The sequence below is a fragment of the Neovison vison genome, chromosome 9 (genome assembly GCF_020171115.1).
Source record: "Neovison vison isolate M4711 chromosome 9, ASM_NN_V1, whole genome shotgun sequence".
In the NCBI taxonomy this organism is placed as follows: domain Eukaryota; kingdom Metazoa; phylum Chordata; class Mammalia; order Carnivora; family Mustelidae; genus Neogale; species Neogale vison.
The window spans coordinates 983,734-1,011,371 of record NC_058099.1 but is presented as its reverse complement, the minus strand read 5'-3'; the positions used below and the strand labels follow the sequence as shown (position 1 = coordinate 1,011,371).

General features: G+C 65.0%; 2 protein-coding genes across 6 annotated transcripts; one reads left to right on the top strand and one right to left on the bottom strand.

Moving 5' to 3' along the window:
• Positions 1 to 133: 133 nt before the first annotated feature.
• Positions 134 to 22,894, top strand: TRAF2 (TNF receptor associated factor 2). 5 transcript variants are annotated; one of them, XM_044264485.1, is made up of 11 exons: positions 134 to 385; positions 9,835 to 10,044; positions 10,552 to 10,630; positions 10,890 to 10,988; positions 16,015 to 16,176; positions 17,170 to 17,244; positions 18,976 to 19,050; positions 19,265 to 19,597; positions 20,134 to 20,311; positions 21,452 to 21,600; positions 22,177 to 22,894. In XM_044264485.1, exons 2-11 carry the CDS (start codon positions 9,857 to 9,859, stop codon positions 22,393 to 22,395), a joined length of 1,557 nt encoding a protein of 518 aa, XP_044120420.1. In that variant the 5' UTR covers positions 134 to 385; positions 9,835 to 9,856; the 3' UTR covers positions 22,396 to 22,894. The 5 variants fall into 5 exon arrangements, with proteins under 5 accessions (XP_044120420.1, XP_044120417.1, XP_044120416.1 ...); XM_044264482.1 differs by lacking the exon at positions 134 to 385 and adding an exon at positions 1,964 to 1,991 and having other exon boundaries at positions 20,140 to 20,311; XM_044264481.1 differs by lacking the exon at positions 134 to 385 and adding an exon at positions 1,964 to 1,991.
• On the bottom strand, positions 1,547 to 4,956 carry LOC122917011 (collagen alpha-1(I) chain-like). Its single transcript, XM_044264360.1, has 3 exons — positions 4,709 to 4,956; positions 1,987 to 2,782; positions 1,547 to 1,804 (listed from the first exon to the last, which is right to left on the bottom strand). The coding sequence occupies exons 1-3, from the start codon at positions 4,954 to 4,956 to the stop codon at positions 1,547 to 1,549; spliced, it is 1,302 nt and encodes a 433-aa protein (XP_044120295.1).
• Positions 22,895 to 27,638: the final 4,744 nt, after the last annotated feature.

Genomic DNA, 27,638 nt, shown 5'->3' with positions numbered 1-27,638 from the left:
AGGACCGAGGTGTCACCCAGACTGAGTGGGCCGTGGGGGCGGGTGGGCCGCTTCCCAGTCTGGGCGAGGCTGGGGCGTCCGCTCCTGTTCTCAGCTCTGCATGCCTCAGAGGCCTGTCATCAGAATCAAATTTTTTAAAATGTGTGTGTGTGAAAATCCTTGGAAACAGCAAAGTCAAAGAGCATTTTCCTGCTGAAACCAATGGCAGGTCCTTTAACATCGGCCCAGCCCTGCAGGCGCTGAGGTCTACACGTGGCAGCCAGACCAGGAGGCAGGAACTTTGCCAGAGAAATCTCTTCTGGACTCAGGACCAGGCCAAGGTGGCCACACGGTCCCGGATCCTGGAAGAGCAGGGTCTGACACTTTCTGGGAGCCACTGCGGAAGGTAGGCGGACCCCTTCCTGATTTCACCCTGAAGGAAGGGGCGGGGAGGGACACTGCTGCTGGTGAACCTCCTCTTTGTAAGAAGAACCGTTTCCTTCCCAGCTGCGGGTGGGTTCCCGGGAGGGCCTTGGTGTCCCAGATGCTGGGAGGAGCTCAGTTAGTTACGGGATTTGGACGAAACCTCACGGAACCTGTAAGTCGGCCTGGGGAGGTGCTTGTGGCAGACTCAGCCCGGAGTTTGTGCGGCCACCGCCGGAGTTCAGACAGAGGCAGGGTGGCCTGGTGGGTGGGTCCGAGGACGTGGTTTGGAAAGGGGCGTTCAGACTCCAGACTGAGTAGTGGTAGTGGGGAGAAGCAGACTCCCCACCCAAGAGAGGCAGAGAGCCCGCGGTGGGGCTCCATCCCAGACCCTGGGATCATGACCCCAGCCTAAGGCAGACGCTCAACCACCGAGTCACCCTGACCCGCGTGTTCTTCCATGCGTCCTCCCCAAGTGTTCCCGTTGCTCAGATGATCCCTCAGAGAGGGGTGCTGAACGTGCAGAGTGACTTGGGGTAAAGACTCTCACCTGAGTTTTCATTTCTCTTCCTGCAAAGTGCAGGGAGCAGGGGCGCCTAGGGGGCTCAGTGGGTTAAAGCCTCTGCCTCCGGCTCAGGTCATGATCTCAGGGTCCTGGGTCTCTGCTGGGGGTGGGGGGAGCCTGCTTCCTCCTCTCTCTGCCTGCCTCTCTGCCAGCTTGTGATCTCCGTCTGTCAAATAAATAAAATCTTTAAAAAGAAACGCAGGGAGCAGCTGCCACCCCCGAGCCCTGGTACGAGCGGAGACGGGATTCTTTAGGTGCCCAGCAGAACCGTGCGCGGGAGGGGGCGGTGGTCTCCTCTGGCAGGTCCGGAGCAGCCTGGCCTCGGGTCACACTCGCAGGGGCAGCGACGGGGTCCGCGCTCAGCTCCCTTCCTGTGCCCGCCGCGGTTCATGGGTCTGCGGGCGCTGGGTCCTGCGTTTTCGATTGGTGGAAAGATTCGCACAAGTAACCCCCCACTTAAAACCACGTTAAAAGGTGCAGTTTCGCGGCGTTTGAACGTTCCCAGCGGGACTTCCGGACCGGGGGCCGCGGTCCGTCCTGCTGCGTACGAGCGCGGGGCTCCGCGGACTTCCCGCACCCCTAACGCTCGCTGGGGCCTGCGCTGGGCAGCGCTCCGGGGAGGGGCAGGCGCTGCCGCGGCGCCCACGGGCCCGGCTCTCGGGAGCGGAGGCGCCCACTAGGGCCGCCCGCAGGAGGACGGCGCGGAGCCGCCTGCAGCGACCAGACAACTGCGCGGACCGAGCCGGGGCTCGACTTAAGTGCCCCGGACGCGGCGGCTCCAGCCAATCGGCGCCCGCTGCGGCCTCCGGCGCGCTCCTGATAGGGTCTGGCGTCAGTCTGTCGGGGGGGCGGGCCGAGGCGCGAGACATGGCCAATCGGCGCCTGCTGCGGCTCGCTGGGCGCTCCCGGTAGGCCCCTGCGCCCGTCAGTCAGGCGGGCTCGGGGGGGGGGGGTGGGGGCGGGTCCGCGGCGGCGGCGGCGGCGGCTGGGCGGGCGCGCAGTTCCGGGCGTGCGGCGACCGTTGGTGAGTGGCGCTGTGGGGGTCGGGGGTCGCGGGTCGCGGGTCGCGGGGGCAGCTGGGGCCGGGGCAGCGGGGCCGGGGCGGCGGGCGCGCGCTGCGCCGGGGAGTCGGGGCCGGCGCGCAGGGTCGCCGCCCCGCGGGCCCGAGGGGTTTTCTCGGAGCTGGGCCGCCCGGAAACCGAAAGTCGGAGCGCGGCCGGCGCAGGAAAGTTCGCGAACGCCCGCGGGGCGCCCACGGCGGCTCCGGCCGGGGTGCGCAGGGGGTCGCGGCCTGGGGGGCGGCGCGCCGCACGCCCCCCGCCGCCTGGCGCGGCCGCCCGGAAGCCGCCGGCGGGCCCGTTGCCCCGCGCCCCTGACCCGGCCCCCGGCGGGGCTGCTGACCTGTTGCAGGGACCCGGCCCTGCGCTCGCGGGGCTCGCCTGGCCGCCCCGGTTCCCGCCCCCGCGCGCCCTCCCCTTCTCTGCTCCTCGGGTGCCCCGCCCCCACCCAGCTCGTGCGGGGCCTGGAGGCCCCTCTGGGTCCGTGGCGCTGCCCTGGACCCTCCAGCACCCGCGGGCTGGGCGCCGAGCGGGGCGGGGGAGTCGGCGAGCGGCCCGTCCTTCTTCCTCCGGCCGGAGTGCTTCCGAGCGCCGGTGTGTTCGCGCCCTCCGACGGCAGCCGCAGCCCGCGGGGAGCAGGGAGCGCTTGGACTGCGTTCCGAGGTCGTGCGTGTCGTGCCCGTGTCCGGACCGCCGGGCAGCGGGAGGGGGGGCCGGGATGAAGAACGCGGGAGGGAGAGCGAGTTCCCTCAGGGCCCTGGGCGGTTAGAGAGCTGCGCGTCCCTGCGGTCCCGGATCACCTGCGACGTCCGGGGTTCGTCTCAGCCCCGAGGCATCCCGCTGTCCCTCAGTGCAGGAGGGGTGTCCCGTGTGTCCGTGGGAGCCAGGTGAGCATCCCGAGGCGGGTGGTGAGGACGCGGAGATGGCCTTGGGCACTGGGGTCCAGACCCTGCCATGGGGAGACTTGGAGCAGCCTGTTGGGGCGTCCATGGAAGTGGAGAGCCCAGGAGGAGCAGCTCGGGAGAGCTGACACCCTGCGCGGAGCCCGGCAGCTCACCCGGGGCTGGGTCTGGGTGGGCGGTGGCCTGTGTCCGCTCAGTGGGGGTTTAGGTGGCGGTCTCAACCAGCCTCGCGGTGTTGGCCGCACAGGTGCAGTACGGCTTGCTTCAGCCCTTCGCAAGCCCCAGAGACCGTCCCTGCTTCTGGCAGCGGCTTCTCCACTCCACGCATCTGGGCAGCCCCTCTCCCTGGGTGCTTGGTTCCCAGAAGAAAGCCCAGCCCCTGAGGCCCTCCTGAAGGCGTGCACTGGCGCTTAGGGGCTCTGTGCAGGCCCTTTTTTTTTTTTTTTTTTTTGGTAACGTTTATTTATTTGAGAGCCAAACAGTGTGGGGCAGAAGGAGAGAGTCTCCAGCAGACTCCCCGCTTTAAGAGCCTGACACAGGGCTCCGTCCATCCAACGACCCTCAGACCATGACCTGAGTCAAAAGCAAGAGTCCGCACCCCCCACCCCGGGGCGCTCCTGGTCTAGCCCTTTTGGCTGCAGGTGCTTCCCGACATGGCTAGTCTGTGCCACGTATCCTTCCGGTGCCCTGCAGCGTCACAGATCTGTGTCCTGTGGCCCCATTGTGCTGTGTGGTCCCAGCCCACCCCTACCTCAGCGTCCTCAGCACCAGGCATGGTGCAGGGCAGGAGCCCGTGAAGACCGGTGCGGCGGGAGGGACGGAGTGAAGGCTGGGTGTGCCTCAGTGCCCGCTCTGCCGTGCTGGCTCCCTCGTGGGGGGCTCCAAGCACAGGGGGCTTTCAGCTGGGGGTTCTCTTAAGTGGGTTTTCAACTTCCTGAGGCGGTAAATGCAGACGCCATTTCTTTAGGGACCTGAAGGAGTGGGTTACAGCAGTGCTTGTAATTTGGGGACTAGAGCACAGGACTCCGCCGTGGTCACTTGTTCCTGGAGAAAGCATCGTCTCCAGGAAGGTGAAGGCCTTTTCGGTGCGTGCTTTGACCGTCAGATCTGTGGGAAATTCCAGCCCGCCCGCCCTCCCAGCGGCGTGATCCGTGCACCAGCAGGACGCCACAGATGTGGAGAGGCAAGGGCAAGCAGGTCCAGAGAAGAAAATCCGGGAAGAGTCACCCGCAGACTGCACACGTGATGCCAGGAATGGGGTGCACACCTGTCCTCACTGTGTGCTGGAGTCCAGGCCTGTGCTTGGGGCGCCGTTCTCCCTGCCCTGGGCCTGCTCCCTCGTGGAGAGGAGTGAGGACCGCTCTCTCAAGGGGCTGGCCCTTGTATTCACAGGGAGGACATGCCACGGTGTCAGCACGGTCTCCCACCCCAGGACAGAGGGTCTGAGCCCAGGAGGGGTATGCAAGAGGCAGACTCCGCGGAAACCGTCCAGGGTCTGCACCAGAACAGGCTTGAGGCCACATTCCCGGCGGGGACCTGGGGGCATTGGAGCCCGGGGTCTTGTGACCTGGTTCTGGCTTAGGCAGGCGAGTACTCAGCAGGGCTGGGGGTAGAGGGTAGGATAGGGGGTGCCTCGGGCTGGCTCGTGCGGGATCAAGGATCGAGGTGCCCCATTTGGACTGGTGTGGAGGACAGGCGGGACTAATGGACAGAGGCGTCCATGGAGGAGTGGCCAGTCTGGGAGACATGGCCTGGGTCTCTCCTGCCCTCCCAGTCCCTACCTGCTGGTGCCCAGCTCACATTCTAGAAGAGACCAGCCTGTGCAGCGCGGGTTTCCGGGCCGCTGAGAGGGAAGGCCTTGTCGAGGAAGCCCAGGCCTCGGACCTGCAGGGCGGTGGGCGGAACCATGGGGCAGGCCCCTCTGGCTGCCGGGAGGGCCGGTCACGGGGGTGGTGGCCAGGGTCTGGCCGTAGCAGTGTGCTCCGATTCCGGGTGTTGGGGGAGTGCTGCAGGATTCACTGACACGCATCGGTGGGTGAGAGCGTGGTCTCGGAGAATGTGGCTGCAGCAGCCTAAGGGGGGGGCGCTTCTTGGCTGAGATGGGGGCCCTGCTGGGAAGTGCAGGCACTGACACCTAGAGGTCAGGGGGAGGGGGAGGGGAGCAGGGCAGTCACCTGGGCCAGGAGGACTGGAGAGTCGCTGCCCCATGACCAACGGATCACCCTGTCCCTACCGAGAGCCCCGGTCTTGAATCACAGACGCTGAGCTTCAGGGTGGCAGTGGCGTGAAGACGCGTGAGCCCACGCCTGGACCAGAAGCGCCTGCACGGCGCTGGCTTGTGATGCCGATGCGGTAGTAGGAGCAGGTGTTGGCCGTGAAGTTGGTACCAGGCTGCTCTGGCTGTACGCCGAGCCTGGAAAAAGGTGAACTACAGTAGAAACTTATAATTTTACAGTGGATTTCCAGTCCCGGCGGTGGGGGGGTTCTTGGGCTCCCCCTGCTGATTGGAGCTCTTGAGCACTGCCTCGGCGGGCTTCTCGGCGGGGTGCGGACCTGGGTGCGGGCAGCTGAAGTGGGACGTGGAATCTTGGTGTCCTACAAAGTGGAGCTGTCAGTGGGGAACTGAACTTGGAGAGCTCGGTCCCGGGCATTCGGGTGTCACCAGCTGAGGGTCGAACCTGCGTGTCTGCTGGCGGCATGGTGATACCCCCCTTCCTGCCCGGCAGCCAGGCACCCCCGTGTCTCATCTGTTATGAGTTTGGGCAGCGCCTGGTTGTGGGAAGGAGAGAACCTGTCCCTCGGGGACCCGCACCACTGTTCTGTGCTCATGCCCCAGGCTGGAACGGCAGGGCCAGCTGCCCTGTGGCCTCCGGCTCAGCCGGCGATTTCTCGCAGGGACGCCCCTTTCTCTGGGTCCTTGTGCTCCGCACCGAGACAGGACCTGAGCTTGTCCAGGGGCTGGATGCCCCCCGCTCTCTGGGGGGCTTCTTCCAGGTCAGAACTTGGTTTTCAGGTTGCTCTGCCATTTTCAATATTATGAGACAAGGTTGTTTTGGAGAGGATTAGGGGTTTATTAGGGACTTAAGGCCCTTTTTGACTCTGAGAATAGAAATTCCGTCTTCATGAAAAATTTTTTTTGAAGTTGAGGTGTACGGGCGACGAAATGTGTGAGCCTATGGACATGGCGAGGCGCGCCCAGCCGTGTGTACGGGCACTTCTGGCACCCTAAGAGGCTCCCCTTGGTCCCGTTGGTGGTGTGGAGGCACTGACCCTCTGAATGGAAAATGGCTGTTTCTCTACTCATGGTCCTTCGGGACCCAGGATGGTTCCTGGGACCCCATCCGTGAGCTCAGTGGTTTCTGGAGCGGCTCAGGGAACTCCCGCAAACACGGATTCCAGGAAATCTCTGAGGGGACAGACACACAGGGTGAGGTGTGGGGCGGGGACGCGAGCTCCCGTGCTCTCCAGCACACCGCCTCTCAGCACCGGTGACCGTGACCGTCCCCAGCCCGGGAGCTCTGAGCCTCACTCTTCAGGGCATTCGGGGCTCAGTCATGAGAGCAGAATTGATTAAACTATTGGTCGTTGGTGATGAGGTCAGGCTCCAGCCCCTCCCCTCTCCCTGGCCTTGGGGTGGGGGTGGGCGTACAAGGGGCTTATGAATAACAGAGAGCCCCCCCCCACCGTGGCTCAGGAAATCCCAGGGGTTTTAGGAGCTTTGTGCCAGGAACAGGGAAGAGGAGGGAGTATCTGGCAGGTTACAGCCCCATACCGCCCAAGGGGATTGCCTCCCGGCTTCTGCTGTCCCAGGGTCAAGCTTCGGGTAGCTGTAATCGTTCTGGAAGTACTGTTTTGTGTCTGGTAGAAATGCTCTTTTTTTTTTTTTTTTAAGATTTTATTTATTTACTTGACAGAGATCACAAGTCGGCAGAGATTCAGGCAGAGAGAGCGAGAGGAGGAAGCAGGCTCCCCGCTGAGCAGAGCCCTATACGGGGGCTCCATCCCAGGACCCTGGGATCATGACCCGAGCCGAAAGCAGAGGCTTTAACCCACTGAGCCACCCAGGCACCCCTAGAAATGTCCTTTTAGCAAAACAGAAATCTGTTCGTTGTAGGAACTTCGTGCACTCGTGTCTGCAGCCTGACTTGGGGCAACGAGCGAGTGTGAACTCCAGGACACGCGGAGTCGGAGTGCTTGTTCCCGCCTTCCCGCAAGCCACTGCAAATGGGGGTAGTTCATAGCGCACTTGCCCGGAAGAGGATTTGGAAGCTTGACGGGACCAGTAGGGTGTTCCGGTTCTGGGTTGGGTTGCTTTGACTCCTGCACGCGGTAGCTGCCCCCCCACCCGCCTGCCCGGGCCTGTGTCCGTGCTGCGGGCCGTGCTGCTCCTCCGGGGAGGCCCCCAGGCCCGCGGCATTTCAGATGGCTGGGCGTGGGCAGACCACCTAGACGTTCCGAGGTTCAGGGTCAGAGACCGGGAAGTCGCGTCTTCTGGGGCTGAGGCGAGCATCGCAGCACAGCTGCGGGACTTACCGTGGTGATGGCCTTCACAGCGTTACTTTTTCTTTTTTGTTACTTTTGTCAGAGAGAGCACAAGCAGGGGAAGCCACAGGGAGCCTGACATGGGGCTTGATCCCAGGACCCTGGGATCATGACCTGAGCCGAAGGCAGACGCCTAACCTACTGAGCCACCCAGGCGCCCCTCAAAGTGTCACATCTTGGAACAGCGCTTTAGAGTTTTCATGATGTCTTTCATCGCAGTTCTCAAAAGTTCAGATGTGTTTACGAATGAGATCTGAACAACACGTTTAGGGACGGAAGCCGGGAACCCCGCAGGCACGGCATGGGCGGCGCTGGGACCCCTGGGCCAGTGTGAGGTGTGGCCAGGCTCCTCGGGCTCTCCAGGGCCGCTTCTCCACGTTCAGAGCAGGAGCCCAGAGCATCACCGTGTCCGCCAGCTGTGACCACTGAGCAGGCCGTGTTGGTGAGGTCATGGAGGCCTGGCTGCACGTCGTGGCCTTTTACCTTCCTCATCACTCAGGAAAAGAGGCCATTTGTGTGGTTCTTCTAGAGCTCGCGGGAGTCCGTTGGCGGTTAGTGCAGTGATTCAGTCGGCCAGAAAGCCGGGCCCGGCTTCCGGCAGATGGAACGCCGATGCCGAAGGGGGAAGCCCGACTCCCCGGCGCTGAGGGAGGCGGCTCCGTGCGGTTTTAAAGAGAGAAAAGTGTCACCGTAGCTGTCATGACGGGGTTTGTTTCTCTCTGACTTTGTCCCTTCCGTGGGAGACGCGGCTGTAAGTCTGGAGTCCTTCTCGTGAGTTCTGTCTCGCTTCACGAGTTGAACGTCAAACAGGCGTGACGCGTCTCGTTGCTGCGGCTGGTGTTACCTCAAGGGAAAAGTCTCCCGTCTAACTAGTCCGTAGAGCAATGACCGTCAGATCGTTGATGGGTCGTGAAATTGGTTTCGTAGCGTGCCCCGAAGAAAGGCGGGGAGCCTGAGCGTAAGTGCCCGCAGACGAGTCCTTTGTTCGCCCAGTGCTTGTCGCACAAACGTGGCCTTGAAGACTGTGGGCTGAGGACATGCTCCACCTCGGTCGCCCTGGCCAGCGCCGTGCGTGCACTGGTGAGGTCTCCGGCTCTTGGGCCAGCTTTTCCACCAGAGGGCCTGTTGCTGGTACCTTCTAGTGCCCACGCATGTGTCCTGACGGCCGGAGAGAATGACATCCCCTAGTCGTCGAAGGGACTGATGGATGGTGCGGGGGCCCAGACACGCCCACACGTGCTGACGGCTGTGACCAGCGCCAGGGGCTCTTGGCGTCCTGCTGAGCGGCCGTGGGTACCCCCCCCCCGGTCTGTCCAGTGGTTGGAGGAGTAAAGGCGGGTTACAGAGCTGGAACGTGTGTGCTCTCGCTTGCCAGCCCGGGCAGGCCTCACAGACCCAGAAGCCTTCACTGGAAGGGAGTTTGCCCAGTAGACGGGAGACAGGGACACACTGTCACTGCTTCCTGTGCTGTCCGGACACCTCAGGACAGTGAAGACAGACTTACAGGCATAGGAAAGAGGCCTATTCTTTCAGAGCGTCCCGGTTTGAAAGTCGGTGTGCTCCCCGTGCCCATGTGGGAGAAGACAGGATGTGTTTCCAGGGGCATTTGGGGAAGGAGGCTGCTGGGAGCGTTGGCAGTGGGGCTGGGCAGCTCGGAGTGAGCATGGATTCAGGCTCGGGTTGCTGGCTCCAGGGCTGGCGGGGCCAGTTGATTTTGAAATACTGGACGTTGGACAGTGTGTCCCGTGCAAGGGCTCAGAAGGCCGTGGAGGCCTGTCCCTTTTCCAGCTGCTTTGCCCCGGTGGCCTTGCCAAAGCCTGGGGGCTAGCAAAGGGCAGCTCCCAGGTGAGAGGGACCCTGGTGACGGTGGCCAGAGAGCAGAGCAGTGGTGCCAGGCGGGCTGCGAGCCTCCTCTTGGGGGTGACATTGGAGAGGTCGACGTCTAGGGTGGCCGCCTCCTGGCTGCTGCCTCGGGCCGAGCGCGGGCAGGTCAGGATTTCCTGCCGGGCTGACTGTGGGAAGTTTGGGCTAGTCAGGAAGGCACAGGCGTCAAGGACTGCGGATGGCCGGTGTTGGCGGGAAGGTGGCATCCGGCACGCGCTCTGCCCATGGGTCACAGCGGAGTGGGCCGGGTGACCTTGAGGGCGGCCGGTGGGTCTGGAGGCTCCCGGTGGGCGTACTGAGCCTCGGGCCCGTACGTGCAGCGGTCGGGCTGGCGGCTGGTGCCTGCAGGGTGCTGGGTGCCGCTCCTCCTCCCTCCACCGCCGTTCACCCGGACCCCTCACTGCCGGGCAGGGGCTCTTGCCCCCAGTTGGGGACCGTCCGAGGACCCCCTCCCCGTGACCTGCTCTCTGTTCTTCCGCAGGGCGCGGCGGTGCGCGGCTCTCATGGCTGCGGCCGGCGCGACCCCTCCCGGCTCCCTAGACCTGTTGCAGCCCGGCTTCTCCAAGACCCTCCTGGGGACCAAGCCGGAGGACAAGTACCTGTGCTCGGCCTGCAGGAACGTGCTGCGCAGGCCTTTCCAGGCACAGTGCGGCCACCGCTACTGCTCCTCCTGTCTGACCAGCATCCTCAGGTACGGCGGGGCGCCTGCACGTGTGCTCCGGGGCTGTCCCTGAGGGCAGAGGCGCGGGCTCACGACACCATGAAGTCCGGAGCCGGGGAGGCGGGGCTGCCCGGTAACTGGGCACTGCGGCCGCGGGGAGCGACATACACACTGATCCCGGCCGCCTCCTGTGGGTCGCGTGGGTGCACGACCACTCACCGGCCCCCGACTGGCACGGGCATTTGCACGGGCTGCGCCTCTCTAGTGGGTGGACACGTACGCAGGAGCCCCCCGGTGGCCGCTCTGAGTGGCCCATGGACCGCAGGGGTGGGCGCAGAGAGCCCCTGTGTCTGCAGGGGAGGGGGTCTCGCGGTCGGAGGGTGCGGGTCGTCCCCCAGCTCAGAGATCTTCAGCGCGGAGCCTGCGTGCAAGCTCGCGAGGGACGAGGGCCAGGCGGGAAGGCAAGAACACAGCCGGGACTGTGTGACCGCGCCCTCTGCGTCCGTGTGACGGCCGGCCTTCCCCTTTCCTCGCTAGCTCCGGGCCTCAGAACTGCGCCGCCTGCGTTCACGAGGGCATATATGAGGAAGGCGTCTCTATTCTGGAAAGCGGTTCGGTAAGTGAAAAGTCTTCGAGCAAAAAACATCAAAGTGAACAGAAAACGTTCTGGTGTTTTTCTAACACCCCGAGGGCCGCGTGGTGCCGAAACCACGGGGATGCGGCCCTCCCAGCCACGGTCCCGTCCAGAGCTGGGAGCGGCCGCGCCAGAGGCGTCTGGGGCCGGGGCCTCGGCCTGGAAGCCTCGCAGTCCTGGTGGCAGGGTCGGCGGCGGCCGCTGGGAGGAGGAGGCCTGACCCTCGGAACACTTTCCTCAGGCCTTCCCAGACAACGCTGCGCGCAGGGAGGTGGAGAGCCTGCCGGCTGTCTGTCCCAGTGACGGCTGCACCTGGACGGGGACCCTTAAAGAGTATGAGGTGGGTGCCCCCTGCGCGGCCTCCAAGCCTGAGCCCCGCCCCCAGAGCAGTCGTGAGGGGCCTGCACGGGCCCGCTGGGGAGCCCGTGGCTGCTCGCCGTCCCAACGCGGGGACTCACGGGGGTCGTGCCTCGGGGGAAGATTTTCATGGCCGGGCCCAGTTGTCCGCTCGGCGGGATGCCATGGCAGGGTGGCCGCAAGGGGACAGAGGTCATGCTGGCTCTGAGGGCCACATCTCCCGGAACATGCAGGAAAGGAGCTTTTTTGCTTGGTGGGATCTTTCTGGGTGTTTTCAGACAAGGGCTTTCTTACTTAGAACCGCGTGGACGCTGGGAGTGGCAGGAGGATCCCGCATGTGCGGTCTGTGGCCGCAGAGAGGCCCTGGCCAGTGACAGGGCAGCGGCTGGTGTGCCCGTGTCAGTGGGCAGGGCGGGCTTGCGTCCCCGCGTCGGTGTGCGTGGCAGCCGGCGTGCAGACCGGCGCAGCCGCTGTGGCTCGCTGGTGTGGCTGTCCCCGCTTTGTAAGTAGCGCGGCTCCGACGGTCGCCCGTACGCAGACGGCATGGTAGCCGGGCGTCCTCCGCCTGAGGAGGAGACCAACCATATTTGGTCCGTCCACACTGTGGACCAGTATTCAGCCATACAAAGGAAGGAGAGAAATCCTAACACGGGCGCACTAGGAGGCCATTGTGCTCAGTGACGTGAGCCCGTCCTAGAGGGTCGGTCCTGCGGGACACACTCCTGCGAGGGCCCCAGAGCGGCAAAACCCAGAGAGGCAGGAGGGGGCAGGGCGACCACCAGGGCGGGAGGCCGGGAGTTGTGGAGAGTGGCGGGTTGGCTTCTTGCGGTGGGCAGCCCTGTTGGCGAGGCCGGATGGGCTGTTGGTGTGGAACCCTGGCTCTCCAGAGCTCAGGCCCGCTCCTGCCCCAGGCCCTGGGATAGCCCCGTCATAGGGCGGACACTGGGCACTGAGTCGTGATGGTGGTGGAGGGCCCGTTGGGGCTGGAAGTGGGACCTGAGCTTCTAGCAGGCTTCTCCCTTCCTGCTCCCGGCCTGTGTGCTGAACTTCCCTTGTTTTCTTCTGTAAGAAGAACACAAGTAGGCACAGAGGCAGGCAGAGAGAGAGAGAGAAGCAGGCTCTGCACTGAGCAGAGAGCCTGATGTGGGGCTCGATCCCAGGGTCCTGGGATCATGACCTGGGCCGAAGGCAGAGGCTTTAACCCGCTGAGCCACCCAGGCACCCCCTGTTTTAAAGATTTTATTTATTTATTTGACAGACAGAGATCACAGGTAGGGGGAGAGGCAGGCAGAGAGAGAGGAAGCAGGTTCCCCGCCGAGCAGGGAGCCTGATGCCGGACTCGATCCCAGGACCCTGGGACCATGATCTGAGCCAAAGGCAGAGGCTTTAACCCACTGAGCCCCCCAGGTGCCCCTTCCCTTGTTCCCTTGACCAGTCAGACTCCCTGGTCTCCGGGCTTTAAGCCATGTGTGTCCAGAGAGCAGCTTGGCTGTGTCTAGGGAGGAGACTCTGGTGGGGCAGGCTAAGAGATGCACTTTCCATCCGGCGGGCACCTGGGTCTTCCAAGTGGAGCAGCTCTGGGCCCCCCACACCCTTTCTGGGGCCTCCCAGACTCCCAGACTCCCAGGACTGAGACCCAGAGGCCCCTGGGCTGCGTCATGCAGGCAGAGGTTCTTCTCAGCAGAAGGGGCAGCTCTGACTGCCCGGGGGTGTCTGGAGAGGAGGCCCTGGGTTTGTGGATCTTTCTTGGGGGGGTGGAGAGCCTGAGCAGGCTCTGGGGCTTGGGTGGGTATAGGAGGCCCTGTGGGGCATAGGGAGTGGGCACGGGGAGCTGTGCTGCCTTCTGCAGGGACCCAGAGACGCCCGGGGCACAGGTGGAATCACCCCCACCTTCCAGTCTGAGAGGCTGGTTTCTGCTGCCTCCAGGCCCATAGTGTGGGCGGGTGGTGGCTTCGTGGGCCTTGGGCCTTGGGCCAGGGACCGCAGCCAGCCTGTGGGCTCCGCCACGGCTCTGCAGGCATGTAGGCTGGAAAGTCCCTGGCTGGCCCGGAGAGCCCCGGAAAGTCCCTGAGAGGGTGGGCTTGGTCATGTGGGAGGGCGGGCGCTGCTCTGGGACACTAGGCCTGGCCCTTTGGTAAAACCTGTCCTTGGCTGTGAACGTCACAGGCCTGAGCGAGATCCAGGTCTCCGCGTACACCCGCCCTCCGCTCCGAGCCAGCCTGAGCTCGTGGTGGCGTTGGGAAACGCTGGTGCCGTGGCCGAGCTGTTCGCAGGTTCCCGGTTAGCCTTTGAGTGAGATTTTCCTTTCCGGCAGAGTCTGATGTTTTCTAAGAAGGCAGTGACCTCAATCTCCAGTTCGGGTCAGAGACGTCTGTGGAGCGCCTCCGAGTGCCAAAGGTGGCCCCGAGTGGGCGCGGGCCTGTGCTGGCGGCGCGGGAGGGCCTGGCCGGCCGGGGAAAGGCTCTCCGCAGAAGCGCCGGAGAGGGACCCAGGTCACCGGAGGCCACAGTTGAAAGGCGAGGCCGGGGCAGGCGTGCTCCGTCCCCCCACACGTCCCAGCGGACTCCGAGGCGGCACAGCGCTGCTTGCGGGGACAGCTGGAATTCTGCTGGAACAGATTCCCGTTTCTCCAGGCTGTGCTCCTCTCCCATCCACGAGGCGGGGTGCCCCGCGCCTGCTCCGAGGCGGTCCTGGGGTGACATGTGCACGTGTCCGAGGTCGGACCCGCTACGGATGGCAATCAGCAGAGGGCTGTGCCCCCTCGCCCGTCTCGCTGGTGCCAGCTCGCTGTGTGCTGCCTTGGGGGCCCCCGCAGCGATCCCCAGTGTCCCGCCGTGTGGTCAGCGTCCTTAACTAACTCCGCGCAGCCTGTCTGCGGGTATCGTGTCCCGCCTCATGAGCCGTGGTCACTTCTGGGACTCCTCCCGGGTGCGTCGTGACTGTTCGGAGGTTGGCGTAGCGCAGACGCTGCCTACCGTTGGTTCACGGGGGCCTGCGTGGCGTCCGTCTGCCACAGCCCTGGGGATCCTGGGGGTTCGGCGAAGGCGGGCTCTGCTGCGGTGCAGGCGGGTTGCGGGGGCTGGGCCTCGTCGGCAGGGAGCCGGGCTGCGGTGACCGCGTGGGGCTGGCCCTCTGCTGGGCCGTTGTGCGGTGCGGCACGTCCCGGCCAGCCAGCCTGGTGTGCGGCCTTCCTACAGCGGGACTTCGCGCGGCAGCCTGTGGGATGCTCGGTTGGGCGGCGGCTAAGCAGGGGGGCCTGCTGGGAGCGTGGATCTGGTCTGCAGTGTGTCCCCGTGGGAGGGGAGGGGGCAGGGGTGCCCGCTCCGGGAGCTTGTGGCACGGGCGCTTGCGAGGAGGTGTGGGCCCCACCAGACATGTCCCTGGAGTTCACTCGTGGCTTCTGCTCCCTCTGGAAGTGCTGGGCTTTTACCTCAACAGCCAAGCCTGTGGCACAGGTTGGAGACACGGCCAGCATGTTCCCCGCCCGGGAACAGCACGTCTCTGGCCCCCCTGCTTCTTTCAAGTGCGCCACGACCAAGCTTGCCGGGGAAGCCCTGAAGACCCAGTCCCTCGGGAGGGCATTGCGCCCTGTGGCTGCCCCAGCGCAGAGCTCTGTGCAGATGCTGAGCCCACATTGGAGGGCTTCCTCCTGCTCTGGGCCAGTCCAGAACTTTCCTCTCACAGTGACCTCGCATCCTTCCCTAGCAGGCTCCTCGTCGGCCCCAGTGTGCCCTCCTGTGTCCTAAAACTTCTCACGTGGTGCCGAGTGAGGTCGTCCCGGCACAGAAGGACCAATTCTGTGTGTGAGTGGAAACTCGGAGGATAGAGGCGTCGGACCCACAGATGCGGGGGGGCGGGGTGGGGCCGGGCACAGGGTTCAGTGGGACAGAGTCCAGTATGGGACAATGACCTTGTTCTGCGGACAGATGGAGGGGACAGTGCCCCACAGCGTGAATGTGTTTGGCGCCCTTAGAAGCAGTTAAGATGGTAAACTTCGTGTCGTGTATGGTTTACCGCGATAAAAACACCTAACGGCACACAAACCTGGAGCTCCCCGTTCCTCTGCCCTGTACCCCTCTGCCGTTCCCCTTCCTGGCCGACTTGCCACGGGCTGCAGGCTGTGCGGGACCGTGGGCTCCGGGCCCTGCAGGGCCGGCCTGGGACAGGCTTCGGGTCCTTGCCACTTCCCTTCCCCACCTTTGGCGCCGAGCCCCCTGCCCCAGTGTCCCGCTCTCACTCAGGAAGGCCGGCAGCTGAGGTTCAGCCGGGTTCCCTCGCCCGCCTGCGTGGTTCTGTGGCTCCAAAGGGGCAGCGCCTGCCCGCCCTCCTCCCTCTACCTCCGCGGCGCCTCCCCGCACGTTCCTCCCAGGGGCAGGCGGCCGGAGGGCCCCAGGCTGGGCCTGGCCTCCCTCAGCCACTGCACACCGTCCCCGTGCACGCCGCCAGTGCGGGCTGTCGGAGAGGGACGTGGCGCGCGTTGCGGGCTCCCGGTCCTTCTCGGCTCGGCCTGGCCGCGCGGCCTGTCTTCACAGCACGTAGACTGTGGTCACTCCCGGGCCTCTGGTCCACTTAGGACCGTCCCTGCTCGAGGCCCTCCGCCCAGGGCCTGGGCGCTGCCGCCCCGTGGAGTGCCCTCCCTTTGCTCCTGCTCTCTGTACCCCACGCCGTCGCTGCCCTCAGTGGCCCCTCTCGCTATCCGGACAGTGGTCCTCTCGTCCCCGAGTGTCACTCCGGAGCACGCCCAGGGAGGAATGGTGTGGGGTATCCTGTGGGCGGGCTGCCAACAGCTGGACTTGAGTCCTCCTCGCCTCTGACCTGGAGCATAGGTCCTGCAGCGGATGAGATCCGGGCACGCGGGCTGGCACCCCTCACCTGGCACCTGTGGGGTCGGCACAGGTCCCAGTGGCCCTCAGCAGGGTGGCCATCTCCGCACGCACATGGGGCCCGGTGATGGCGGCCTCTGGTGTCCCCTGTGTGCCGTGTTGACGCTTTGCTGCCTTTGTTGCCAGAGCTGTCATGAAGGACACTGCCCGTTCGTGTTGACCGAGTGCCCGGCGTGCAAGGGCCTGGTTCGCCTTGGGGAGAAGGAGCGTCACTCGGAGCACGAGTGCCCGGAGAGAAGCCTCAGCTGCCGGCACTGCCGGGCGCCCTGCTGCTGGGCAGACATGAAGGTGAGGGTGCCCGGCCCCGTGGGGCCGTCACCGCACCGCTGAGCCGCGCCCTCCGCCGCTGTGGCCAGTTTGGCGCTTCGGCTGCGTGCCCCCAGCCCTTCCCTCCCAGCCACGAGGTAGAAGGTTCTGGGTGGGGAACTGGGTTGGGGAGGAAGGCAGAGCGGACGCGTTTTAAAAAGCTGTTTGAGTGTAGCGGGTTGCACCGTACGGCGGCCGTGCAAGGCCCACGCCGCCCGCACTCGCCCGTGTCCATGTCCACGCGTGCCAGGCTGCGTCAGGGTCCCCACGCTTACCGCATGGCTCCCAGGCTTTGTGTCATTCTCTCTCAAAATTCTTGAGTCTCTGGAGAGCTGTGCGCGTTGCTGTCGTTTCTGAGTCTTCCTGGCGCCTCCCTGCCACCCCTGCCTCGCTCGGTGCCCACGTTCAGTGACGTCTGTGGCGTCTGTCCCCACACTGCTTCTCGATGACGTGTCTACAAGGTCTTTTCGTCTGTAATGGTGCTCTGGGGGTGTCTTTCTTTTCTTTTCTGCCTATCTGTTGTAATAGCGGGGCTGTAGGGTTGGCCGATGGTGTCCCCAGGGTCCCCTGCTGCGTTCCTCAGTCCCCTCGTCTGGAGCCGTCTGTGTGGAGGCCTCCTGAGGGCCAGACTGCATCGGGGCGCCGTGGGGGGCCTCCCGGAGGCGTTCCGCCCCCACAGGGCCGTGGCCTGTCCTGCTGGCCTTGCTCCTTGGGGCCAGAGAGGCCACTGGCACCCTCCATGGCCCGGTTTTGGGGTGACTGGCAGCAGCGTCCCCCTGAGGCACCACTGGTGGCTTGTCCTTCCTGTGGTGTCCTGGAGCTGCCAGATGAGGGGGTGGCTCTGACCTCCGGTGCTTCTGAGCGCCTACAGGACCCACCCCGTTGGGGGTCTCAGGAGCTGCTGCCCCAGAATGAGGCCATGAGAGGGCGCGGGTGACCTCATGTGCGCCTTGGCCCCCATCTGCTGTCTTTCAGGCGCATCACGAAGTCTGTCCCAAGTTCCCCTTGACTTGCGACGGCTGCGGCAAGAAGAAGATCTCACGGGAGAAAGTAAGCGGCTTCCCGGGACCGGGGCTGGGGGAGTGTGTGCTTGCGCCCGTGGTGTGGGGCTCTGACCTGGCCCCGAGGGGCAAGTGTCGGCCTGTGGTGAGAGCGTTGGGTCACCTGTGGGCCACTGTGTTGTCACGCGGAGGCGGAAGTGACCCAGCCTGAGAGAAACGACACACGCCCGAGACCCTGGCCCAGCGCCTCTCCCGGCGCCACTGTCCGTCTGCGTCTAGAACACCTCGGTGGCCGGGGCCGGGACTCTGCTTTTGTTTGTTTTTAATTTGGTCTTCTTGAGAGAGAGTGTGAGCGCGGGGCAGAGGCGGGGGACCAGCAGACTCCGCGCCGAGCGGGGAGTACGACGTGGGGCCTGAGCTCAGGACCCCGAGGTCATGACCTGAGCCGAAACCCAGAGCCACTGAGCCCCGCCGGCACCCCTCGCTGCTCCGTTTTAAGAGAGGCCGCGTGTGGCTCGGACTGGCTGTCGCGGTTACGGTTTCTGCCGATTCCGTGTCCGCGGCCGGACCTGCTGCAGGGCGTCTTGGTACCTGCTGGTCTCAGCCTGGGGTGCTGGTGCAGGCGCCCCGGACGCAGCCCCTGCGCTGCACACACCAGCAGTGATGGTGTGCCGGCGGCCGGTGTCCGGCTCCTCTGGTGCTTGCGGGACACGCGGTCGGGCCCGCGTCTGCAGTCCGGGAGGCTCTCGGGGTGCACTGCCATTCGTCCCTCTGCTTACCGGTCTCTGAGGTCGCCCTTCAGACCCAGTGGCTGCGGATGTGGGTAAAACGGCTGTGTGGGTCCCGAGGGAGAACTAGGGCAAGGTGCTGACCGGTCAGAGCCCAGGTCCCAGCCCCAGCAGCGGGTGGGGTGACCCCCTCGGGGCTCGCCCTGCGACAGCTGAGAAAGACCATCCCCGGAGTTTCTGTTTCTGGTTCTCAAATCAGGAATTCGTTGGGCCTTTGGGTTAGGGCTCACCTGCATTTCTCCTGCTGGGGACCAGGGACCCCTGGGGATGCCTGCCCGTTTCCTGCGGTGGGGAGAGAATCTTAGTCCCTCTTCTGTCTGTTTCCAGAGCTCTGTCCGGTAGCTTGGATCCCGGTCCTTTGTCCTTTTACTTAGTTCCGTGTTTCGTCTGTTTCCGTTGGCACTCTGATGGTCGTTCTAGGCCCCGGAGGACGGAGGCAGACGGACCGTTCTCAGGGGTCCCGTGGCCGCCCCTTGGCCTTGCCCACCTCGGAGAGCAGCGTCCACCCCGTCTTGGCCGGCGGGAGGGGCCGCTGGCTCCGTGGCGGGCACACGTGCTGTCGCTCCCTCTGGCTTCTCCCACCGGTGCTGCTGGGCAGCGCAGTCGTGGGCCAGCGCCACGCTGGGTCAGTGGTGGGAGTCTGGGCCCTGGCCGGGCCGCCCCTCCCTTCTCCCAAGGCCCCGGGCCTCGGACAGCACGCGGCGCTGAGGCCCGAGTGCAGGACCGGCCGCTGCGGGTGCTCGGCCGCTGGCCATGGTACAGGTCCCCAGGCTGCACACTCCCCTCCGCACACCTCCCTCTGTTGACGCCCGCGAGCTGCGCGTGTGCGTGCGTGTGCGTGTGCGCATGTGTGTGCGTGTGTGTGCGCGTGTGTGTGTGCGCGTGTGCGCCTTGGGCTCTCCGACTGGGTTGTCAGAGTTCGTTCGGTGTGAGACTGAAGAGGCCAGGCAGGGAGAGCAAAGGAAAGGCGCTTACGGTGTCCTTTCTTGTAGTTCCAGGACCACGTCAGGGCGTGTGGCAAGTGCCGGGTCCCGTGCAGGTTCCATGTCGTCGGCTGCCCCGAGTTGGTGAGTCCCACTGGCCATGGGTCCGCTGGGGCCTACGGCAGCTCCGTCTCCCGAAAGGGGGCCCCGCGGAAGCATGCCGAGCGTCCTCTTCCCCAGCGCGGTCCTTGCTGAGCCTCCGGCCTGGCCTCCTGGTCTCCCTCCCACCTCCCCTGCTGCCTCCTCAGCCCTCAGCCCGGGGCTGGGGTCAGGGCTGAGCCCCCGCTTCTGTCTGCAGGTGGAGAGCGAAAGGCAGCAGCAGCATGAGGCCCACTGGCTCCGGGAGCACTTGGCCATGCTGCTGGGCGGCCTCCTGGAGGCCAAGCCCCTCTCTGGGGCAGGGGACCACCTCCTGAGCCAGAGCGAGGTGGGCGGCTGGGAAGCCAGCACGCTGCTCCCCAAGGCTGCGGAGCTGCCGCAGCGGTGCGAGGCCCTGGAGAGGAAGACCGCCACCTTCGAGAACATCGTCTGCGTCCTGAACCGAGAGGTGGAGAGGGTGGCCATGACCGCCGAGGCCTGTGGCCGGCAGCACCGGCTGGACCAGGACAGGATCGAGGCCCTGAGTAACAAGGTGTGGGTCCGGGGTGCTCTGGGCTAGTCCGGGCGGGGCCCGAGGCATCACGGCGCCTGAGCTGGGATTTCAAGGACGGCACCTTGCTTTCTAGCACAGCGTTCTTTCTGCTTTTGCCTCCTCTGTTCGTGAGCTCTGCTCACTTGATGGGCCTCATGTGGGCGTCTCAGCGGCTGCTCCAAGGCAGCCTTGTCTCTCTGGCCTGAGGGGGTAGAGGTGGCCGCAGGGAACGGGCCTCGGGGTTGCTGTGGGCGCTGCGAGCGTGTTTCCTGCACGGAGCTCTTGACCTTGGGCATAGGTGGGGTTGGGCATCTTGTGAGGACGGAGCTCACTTGAGACCAGCTGAGCCCAGTGAAACCTCGGGGGCCGCGTGGGGCTGCTGTGCTGCCCGAAGCTGGTGGAGAGGTGGGTGTGGGGCACTGCCGTAGGAACTTCCCCACGAAGGTGGCCTCCGAGGCGCGCTGGGTGGAGGCCCAGGGCCCTGCCTGCTGGCGCCCGAGAAGCCCCACGCCCTCACAGGGCCCCCGTGCCCCCAGGTGCAGCAGCTGGAGAGGAGCATCGGTCTGAAGGACCTGGCGATGGCAGAGCTGGAGCAGAAGGTCCATGAGATGGAGGCGACCACCTTCGACGGCGTGTTCGTCTGGAAGATCTCCGACTTCGCCAGGAAGCGGCAGGAGGCCGTGGCGGGCCGCACGCCCGCCATCTTCTCCCCAGGTGTTGGTCTGGGATCTACCCTCAGAGCTGCTGCTCTCTCCACCAGGAGCCGACTCCGGGTCTCAGAGTGTCCGTAACCCCTAAAGGCGCAGGCTCTCCTGCCGTACCCGTCCTCAGGGACCGACTCCGAGGCAGCGTCTTTAACCGCTGGCCCCGAGGGGCCGGGAAGCCTGGGGGCCGACTGGGCAGAGCCTCCCCGAGAGGGCGAGGGGGCTGGGGGGCTGCCTGCGGAGGGCTTCCCCGCGCCTGCCGCCGCTCCGCTGGGTCTTCAAGGATGGAGCTGCGAGCGGGTGCTGGGAGCAGGGGCCTCTGCTCTGCCCTGGCCGCGGGTGCTCCGCAGCCCTTCCCGGGGCCGCCGTGCCCCTACCTGCCCGGGCCCCCTGCATAGACCTGACCCCCTCGGACAGAGGGAGCCACACGCGTCCGTTACTCCCGCAGCGCCTTCGGAGCTGCGGGCTTAGCGTGTAGGTCCCTCTCCCGCGGGCGGCCTGGGGCAGGACAGGGGTCGCGGCCCGTAGGCAGGCCTGCTGTGTGGTCCTGCCGCGTCTCCTCGGCCGGCCCCGGACGAGCACACGCTCTGGCTTCCAGGGGGTGGGGGGGGCAGACTGTCCGGGCACCGTCCTCTGGGCTCCGGACTCTGGCAGGCCTGTCCTTGCTAGCGCGTTCCCGGAGGAGCGGGGGCACCCCTGCCGATGGGAATCTCTTCCGAACCGAGCTCTGACAGAAGCGGGCCGAGGGCGGGGGGTCAGGCGTGCGGCCCGGCTGGAGCCCCCCTCCCCGCAGCTGGAGCAGAGCCGGGTCCAGCTCCTGGAGGTGCGAGCAGGAAGGCAGGGAGGTCCGCCAGCGGGAGTCTCCGGGCACCCTGCTGGGTGTTGGCCGCGTCCCCCCCAGGCCGGGCTCAGGTCGACCAGCGCCGAGCTTCACGGCTGGTTCACATGTGGCCGTGGTGGGCTTGCATTTGGGGTTCTTAGAAAGCTTTTCCCTAACTAGTTGTTTTTGCTTCGGGACGCTCGTGTCCGTGAGGAGCTAAGCATACGTAGTCGGAGGACGGGGACGCACCCCCAGACCTGGGCGTTTTCTCCGTGTGTGGGTTTCTCAGGGAGCCCTCGGCATGGGGTCACGGGCGCCGTCTCCCCACAGCCTTCTACACGAGCAGGTACGGCTACAAGATGTGTCTGCGCATCTACCTGAACGGAGACGGCACTGGGCGCGGGACACACCTGTCCCTCTTCTTCGTGGTGATGAAGGGCCCCCACGACGCGCTCCTACGCTGGCCCTTCAACCAGAAGGTGCGTGAGCCTGTCCCAGCGGCTGTCCCGGGGGCTGTGAGGGCAGTGAGGTAGTCAGGACAGGCCCTCGGGCTCTGCCCAGTCGGCCCCCAGGCTTCCCGGCCCTTCGGGGCCAGCGGTTAAAGACGCTGCCTCGGAGTCGGTCCCTGAGGACGGGTACGGCAGGAGAGCCTGCGCCTTTAGGGGTTACGGACACTCTGAGACCCGGAGTCGGCTCCTGGTGGAGGGATTGAAGGTGCCAGCGTCATCGTCCTTTCCCTCCACCACGCTGGGCTGGCCCTGTGGGCTTCCTGGTGGAGGCGGCGGCGCAGGGCAGCTGTGGCTCCTGACGGACAAGGACTGTCCCTTCAGGAGGGCAGTGGGTGCTCTGCGAGCTCTTCCGTATGAGAGCCTCTGTCACGTGACTGCGAGTTGGCGAGGCGCCAGCCTGCGTGGCTCCGCAGTGTCCCCTGTGGCCTCAGACCCCGGGGCCCGAAGGACAGAAAGTGCCGGAATGGGCACCGATCACCCAGACAGGGAGCTGGGGCTGGGTGGGGCGTGACTCGGTGTCATCCCTGTGCGGCCACTCTCTTCCAGGTAACCTTAATGCTGCTCGACCAGAACAACCGGGAGCACGTGATCGATGCCTTTAGACCCGACGTGACCTCGTCCTCTTTCCAGAGGCCGGTCAGTGACATGAACATTGCCAGCGGCTGCCCCCTCTTCTGCCCCGTCTCCAAGATGGAGGCCAAGAACTCCTACGTGCGCGATGATGCCATCTTCATCAAAGCCATCGTGGACCTGACGGGGCTCTAGCTGCCTCCCCCCGGGGTCGGGTCGGGGGTCAGGAACCGCGGGGCCGGTGGCTCGCCGAGGAGCCACCACGCAGGGCCTGAGCCTCGCAGTGGGTGGGCACCTGCCGAGTTCACGTCCCACTGGGAAGGGGCCGCCCTGGGAGAGGCCGCTCCGCCCAGGCCCCGTGGGGTGGGCTGCAGGCCTGCCAGGAGCTGGCGGAGGGCCGGCCGTGCGGGCGCTGGGGGCAGGGGGAGCCGAAGTCAAGGGGAGCCGGCACCGTGTCCCGCCCTACGGCCTGGAGAGAAGGGACGTTCTCGGGCCTGGCCGCTGCTCTGAGAGGTCCTGCTGTGCAGGCCTGGCCAGGCCAGCGGGCAGGGAGGGCACTCTGTGTCCTTGGGGCATCCTGTCGGCTGCCCCTGTGGCAAGTGTGGGGTGCGCACTCGGCCCTGCGACGAGACAGGATGGGTCGGCTGCCCCGTTGGGCTGCGGAGAAGTCGTTATTAAAGTGTTAAATCTCTGGTGTGTGGTGTCCGTCTGCCTCTGGCCTCGGTGGTGGTCACTCGGGTGTCCTGGCCCTCTGCCCTCCTATGGCCTCTCCCCACAAGTCCCCAAGTCCCTGAGAAGTTACGTGGCGTCTGGCACAACAGCTCGTTCCCGCACGCCTTGCTGAAGCCGACTTCTCTTTGCTGGCACGTTCTTTGCCGGCTCCTCTCGCCTCAGGCCTCCCCGGGGGTGCCTCGAGAGCAGGTGCCCGTGTGTCCCCACCCATCCACGCAGGGGCCTCTGGCTCTGGAAGAGCAGCTTCTTTTGCATTTGCCTCCCCTGAACCAGGACTTGGCCCGACACCAAGCATGTCCTTCTGGCGCAGGCCTGAACCTCTGTGGGACCTGGGTCAGGGCCTCTGCCCTGTGCAGCGTGGGACCGGGGCAGACTCGGGGTCCTGGCCGGTGGCCGTCTGCACTGTGTTGGGGACCCCCTCGTTTGATCTCGGGACTGCCTTTTCCAGAGGGCCTGGTCAGGGGCAGCCCGGGCGTCTTTGTGGAGAGCCCACGACACATGCGACCTCACCTGACCGGACTCACTTCTCTGTGTCGAGAGTTGAAGTGACAGAAAAGCCTGAGGAGGAAGAAGCGAGCCCCCCCGGACGCGTGCCGTCATGCTCCGAGAGACGGGCAGGAAGGTGAAGTCCTGCCCAGCCCTTTCCTCCCAGCTCCCCCGGGCAGCGTCCTCCCGCGTTTCTGTCCCGCGTTCCCACAAACGAGACCACGGTGTCCACAGAGAGCTGGCCCAGGCCGGCAGCCCCCGCCCGGCGTCGCCCCGCCCCCACGCCACCCCCGTCGGGCTCCTGGCCGGGGAGCCCAGAGACTCGCCCGCCTGTCCCCTGGGCTGCTTGTCCCCTGGGTTGTCGGTCTTGGTTTCCCTGTCGCGGGACGGTCCGTAGTCGAGTCTGCGCTGCGGCGGCGCGGGAGCCCAAGGCAGGCGGGACGCGCCGGGTCACTGCTCCCTGGGGACTCTGCCACTGACCACGTAGGAAGTGCCAAGTCTCCCCGAGAAAATGCTTTTGGGTTTTTTGTGAGGTTTTTAAAGCTTTGTTTTCAACACATTGGATTTTTACTTTGGGAATTTGTGTAGGTGCGTTTTCTTTTCCATTAGTTCAGCTGGGATCAACCAAGGACATTAGTGAATCTACTTCCTTTTCCTTAAGACAGAGCAATAAAACGAGAGGGTTGGAAAAGTTTTGGCCCACAGGGCACAGTGGGGGGAGGGGAGGCAAGAGCAGAAAGATACGCGCCCATTTGAGAAGGGGGAAGGAGGGGTGGGGGGGCCGGAGCAGAGGAGGGCCGGACGAGGCTGCCTGCCAGTGGGCCCTTGCTCTGCAGGGGCTCGGGGCTCTGGGTCTGGAGAGCTTGCTAGAGCAGTGCCGCGGGCATTGGATGGCCATGAGGCTCCAGGAGGAGTGGGGAAGGTCTGCACCAGAGCCAGGGCACCAGGCGCCGGCCCTCGAGTGCTGGCCTGGCCGCTGTGGGGAGCCCGAGGGCCTCTGGACACAGCAGGGGCTCTAGAGGCAGGCCCTGTGACAGGTCTGTTCCCGTCCCTTGTCACCTCCCAGAAGGCAGCAGGCCCTGCCCCCAGCTAGCTCTGCCACTCTCTGTCCCTGGGGACTCTTCTGGATGCCACCTCTGGTGGCACAGCGCGGCCTTCACGCCTGGCTCGAGCGGGACAATTCCAGACTCCGGAGCGGGAATCCGGGCTCCTGGCTTCCGAGGGCCAGACGACACTCCAGTTACCACATTTGGTTGATTTGTCCGTGGACGGACCTTCAGGCTGTCCCCACGTCGGCTGTCACGAGTTGTGTCCTGTCCGGTTCCCTTGCCGCTGGGGGAGGTGACAGCCATGTGGGGGCGTATTTGAGGAGCTGCTAGCTGGGCCGGTGACCTTCTGCGCAGCGTGACTTCCACTTTGGCCTTCACTGGACCTCCGGCTCCCTCCGCACATTCTCTAGAATTTCAAGTCCATATTAGTTTTAAACACAAAAAACACTTACTAGGGGGCTCCCGGAGGGCTCGGTCATTAAGCATCTGCCTTCAGCTCAGGTCATGATCCCAAGGTCCTGGGATCGAGTCCCAGGTTGGGCTCCCTGCTTGGCGGGAACCTGCTTCTCCCTCTGCCGCTCCCCCTGCTTGTGCACCTTCTCTCTCTCTCCCTCAAATAAATAGAATCATCTGAAAAAAAACGCTAAAAACCATCAACAGCAGCCAGGGCACCCACACGCTGCTTTGACTCACCATTGCCTTGTGCCCCCCGTGGCTGCCCGCCGCACTGTCCTGCGGGCCTCTGGCTCCCCGCGCCTGCAGTTGGGTGTGTCCCACCTTTGCTTTTGGTTCTGTTTTGGAGGGAATGTGTGGGGAAGGGCAGAGGGAGAGGGAGAAGCTCCGTTCCCAGCTGGAGCCCGACGCGGGGCTCAGTCTCACGACCCTGAGGTCACGACCTGAGTCAAAAGCGAGAGTTGGACACCCGACTGACCAAGCCCCCGACCGACCGAGCCCCCCAGGCCCTGACTCTAGCCTTGGGTTAGATGTTGACTGGGTTTAGAGTCCTGGGGCGACGCTTACTTTTTCTGTGCATTTGGAACCACGCCTGTGGCCTCGCCTGGGCCCCTGGTGGGCACGTCACCGACCCTTTCTCCGACAGCCCCTGCGATTCGTCCTGGGGAAGTTGGGTCGTAAGCGTTTCGGGTGCGGCTCCGACCGTCGGCTCACACTTACGGGAGCACACGAGCGGCTCCGACCGTCGGCTCACACTTACGGGAGCACACGAGCAGCTCCTCCGTCTCTGGACCCCGCCCTGAGCCCCCAGCCGGCGTCCGTTCTCTGGCGCTGCCGTCCTTGAGGGCCGCTGGGGCTGGAGCCGCGGGCGCCGCCCTCTGAGGCCCGGCCCTCCGCTCAGCACGCGGACGCTCAGCACCGCGGACAGCGCCGCTCGCTTCCGGCTCCCGCGCCTGCTGGAGGGCGTCGGGGTGGTTCCCAGTCTGGGTCCCGCGCAGCTGCTCTGAGCGCTTGCTGGGGTGGAGCCCTGAGCAGTGGCGTTGCTGGGCGCATGGTAGGTGTCGCTTGAACGCCAGAGAACGTGTGCCATTCTCCAGAGCAGCCGTGACAGCCTGAGGGGGGGTGTGCCCCCCGCCCCCCGAAGTCATCGGCTGAAACCCAAGCCCAAGGTGAAGGTGTTGGGACACGGAGACTTTGGGAGAGGGATGACGGGTCACGGGTGGGGCTCGGGAGAGAGACCCCAGGGAGCTCCACCCCCCACCCCGCCCACCGCCTGCGGACGCAGCCTGAAGTGCTCAACGGGGCCCCAGCCGGTGGCCTGGTCTCGGCCTCGGACCTTCACGACTGGGCGACGCAGCTGTGTGTGGCCGCTGACGTGTGGCGGAGCTGTGTGGTGCCTCGCAGGTGGACACAGCGGCCGCGCCCTCCAGGCTCCCCGCGGCCCAGGTGGGGGTCCCGTGCCCCCTGCCCCGCAGCCGGGCGCTGGGCTTCTGTCGCGGCGCGAGTCTGCCTTTCCCGCTCGTGTGGCGCCAGCGTCTTCTCCGGGCGGGGCGGCTGCTGAGCCAGAGAGCCGCTGCCGGTTCCAGCGACGCGCCTTCGTCCGCTGTGTGACCACAGGCGCTTTCCTCCGGTTCGTCTTGGCCGTGTCTCGGGCCGGATCGGTAAGTCCCGGAGAAGTGCGCAGTGGGCCGGGCTTTCAGGTCGCGTCTGGGAGCCTCCTCCTGCCACCAGATACGGGAGGTGCACCTCCGTCCCTCCCGCAGTCGCGGCAGGCCACACCTCTGATCCATTTTGAGTTGATTTTGGCAAAGTCCGGGAAGTTTAGGTTAATTTCTCTGCATCTGGCTGGCCGTTTGTGGAAATGACTGTGTGCTGTTTGCCTACAGATGGCCATAGCCTCCCTCTGTCCGCTCACTTGGTGCCTTCGTTGAAGCCCCGTCGCCACGCGTGTGCGACCTGTTGCCCCCACCTGCGTGCGCTGCAGCAGCGCGGTCCGTCCGGCGCACGCGCCCCGGCGAGCGGTAGCTGCAGGGCTGGGAACCCTCTGCTGTCCTCCCTGTTGCTCAGAGGGTCTCCGGCTGTTTCTGTTCCGTCGCCAGAGCGGTGAGTCTCAGGATCCCCTGCCCGTAGCTACAGGAAGCCCCGCTGCGCACGGGTGGGAGTTGTCGTAAATCTAGGGTCAGTTTGGGGGGAACTGATGTCTGTGTTGTCTTCCAACCCAGGAACGTAATTTGTCTCTTTGCTTTTTCTCTGAGCCATCGTCCTGTGGCGCCCAGCGCGAACACCTGCTTTCCCAGGTTGCCGCCCGAGCAACTCCTGCGTTCTTGAGCTGTCGTAAAGGGTTGTATTTCTTTAAAGATTTTGTTTATTTGTTTACTCAGAGAAAGTGAGGGAGAAAGGGGCAGAGAGGGAATCCCGAGCAGACTCCGTGCTGAGCATGGAGCCCAGCGTAGGGCTCGATCTCAGGACCCCAAGATCATGACAGAATCAGGAGTTAGACGCTCAACTGACCGACCCACCTGGACGCCCCACACAAGTTCATTTTTATTAAGTTTTGGTTTCCAACCGTATATCCCTAGTGTGTAGAAACAGTTGTTTGTGCATTCAGTTTGTATCCTGTAAGCTTGATAAGCTCACTGGTTCTAGGAGTGAATTGGTTGTTTTTGTAGCTTTGGGGGAATTCCCCACATGAACGCGCTGTTGTCTGTGCATAAGGAC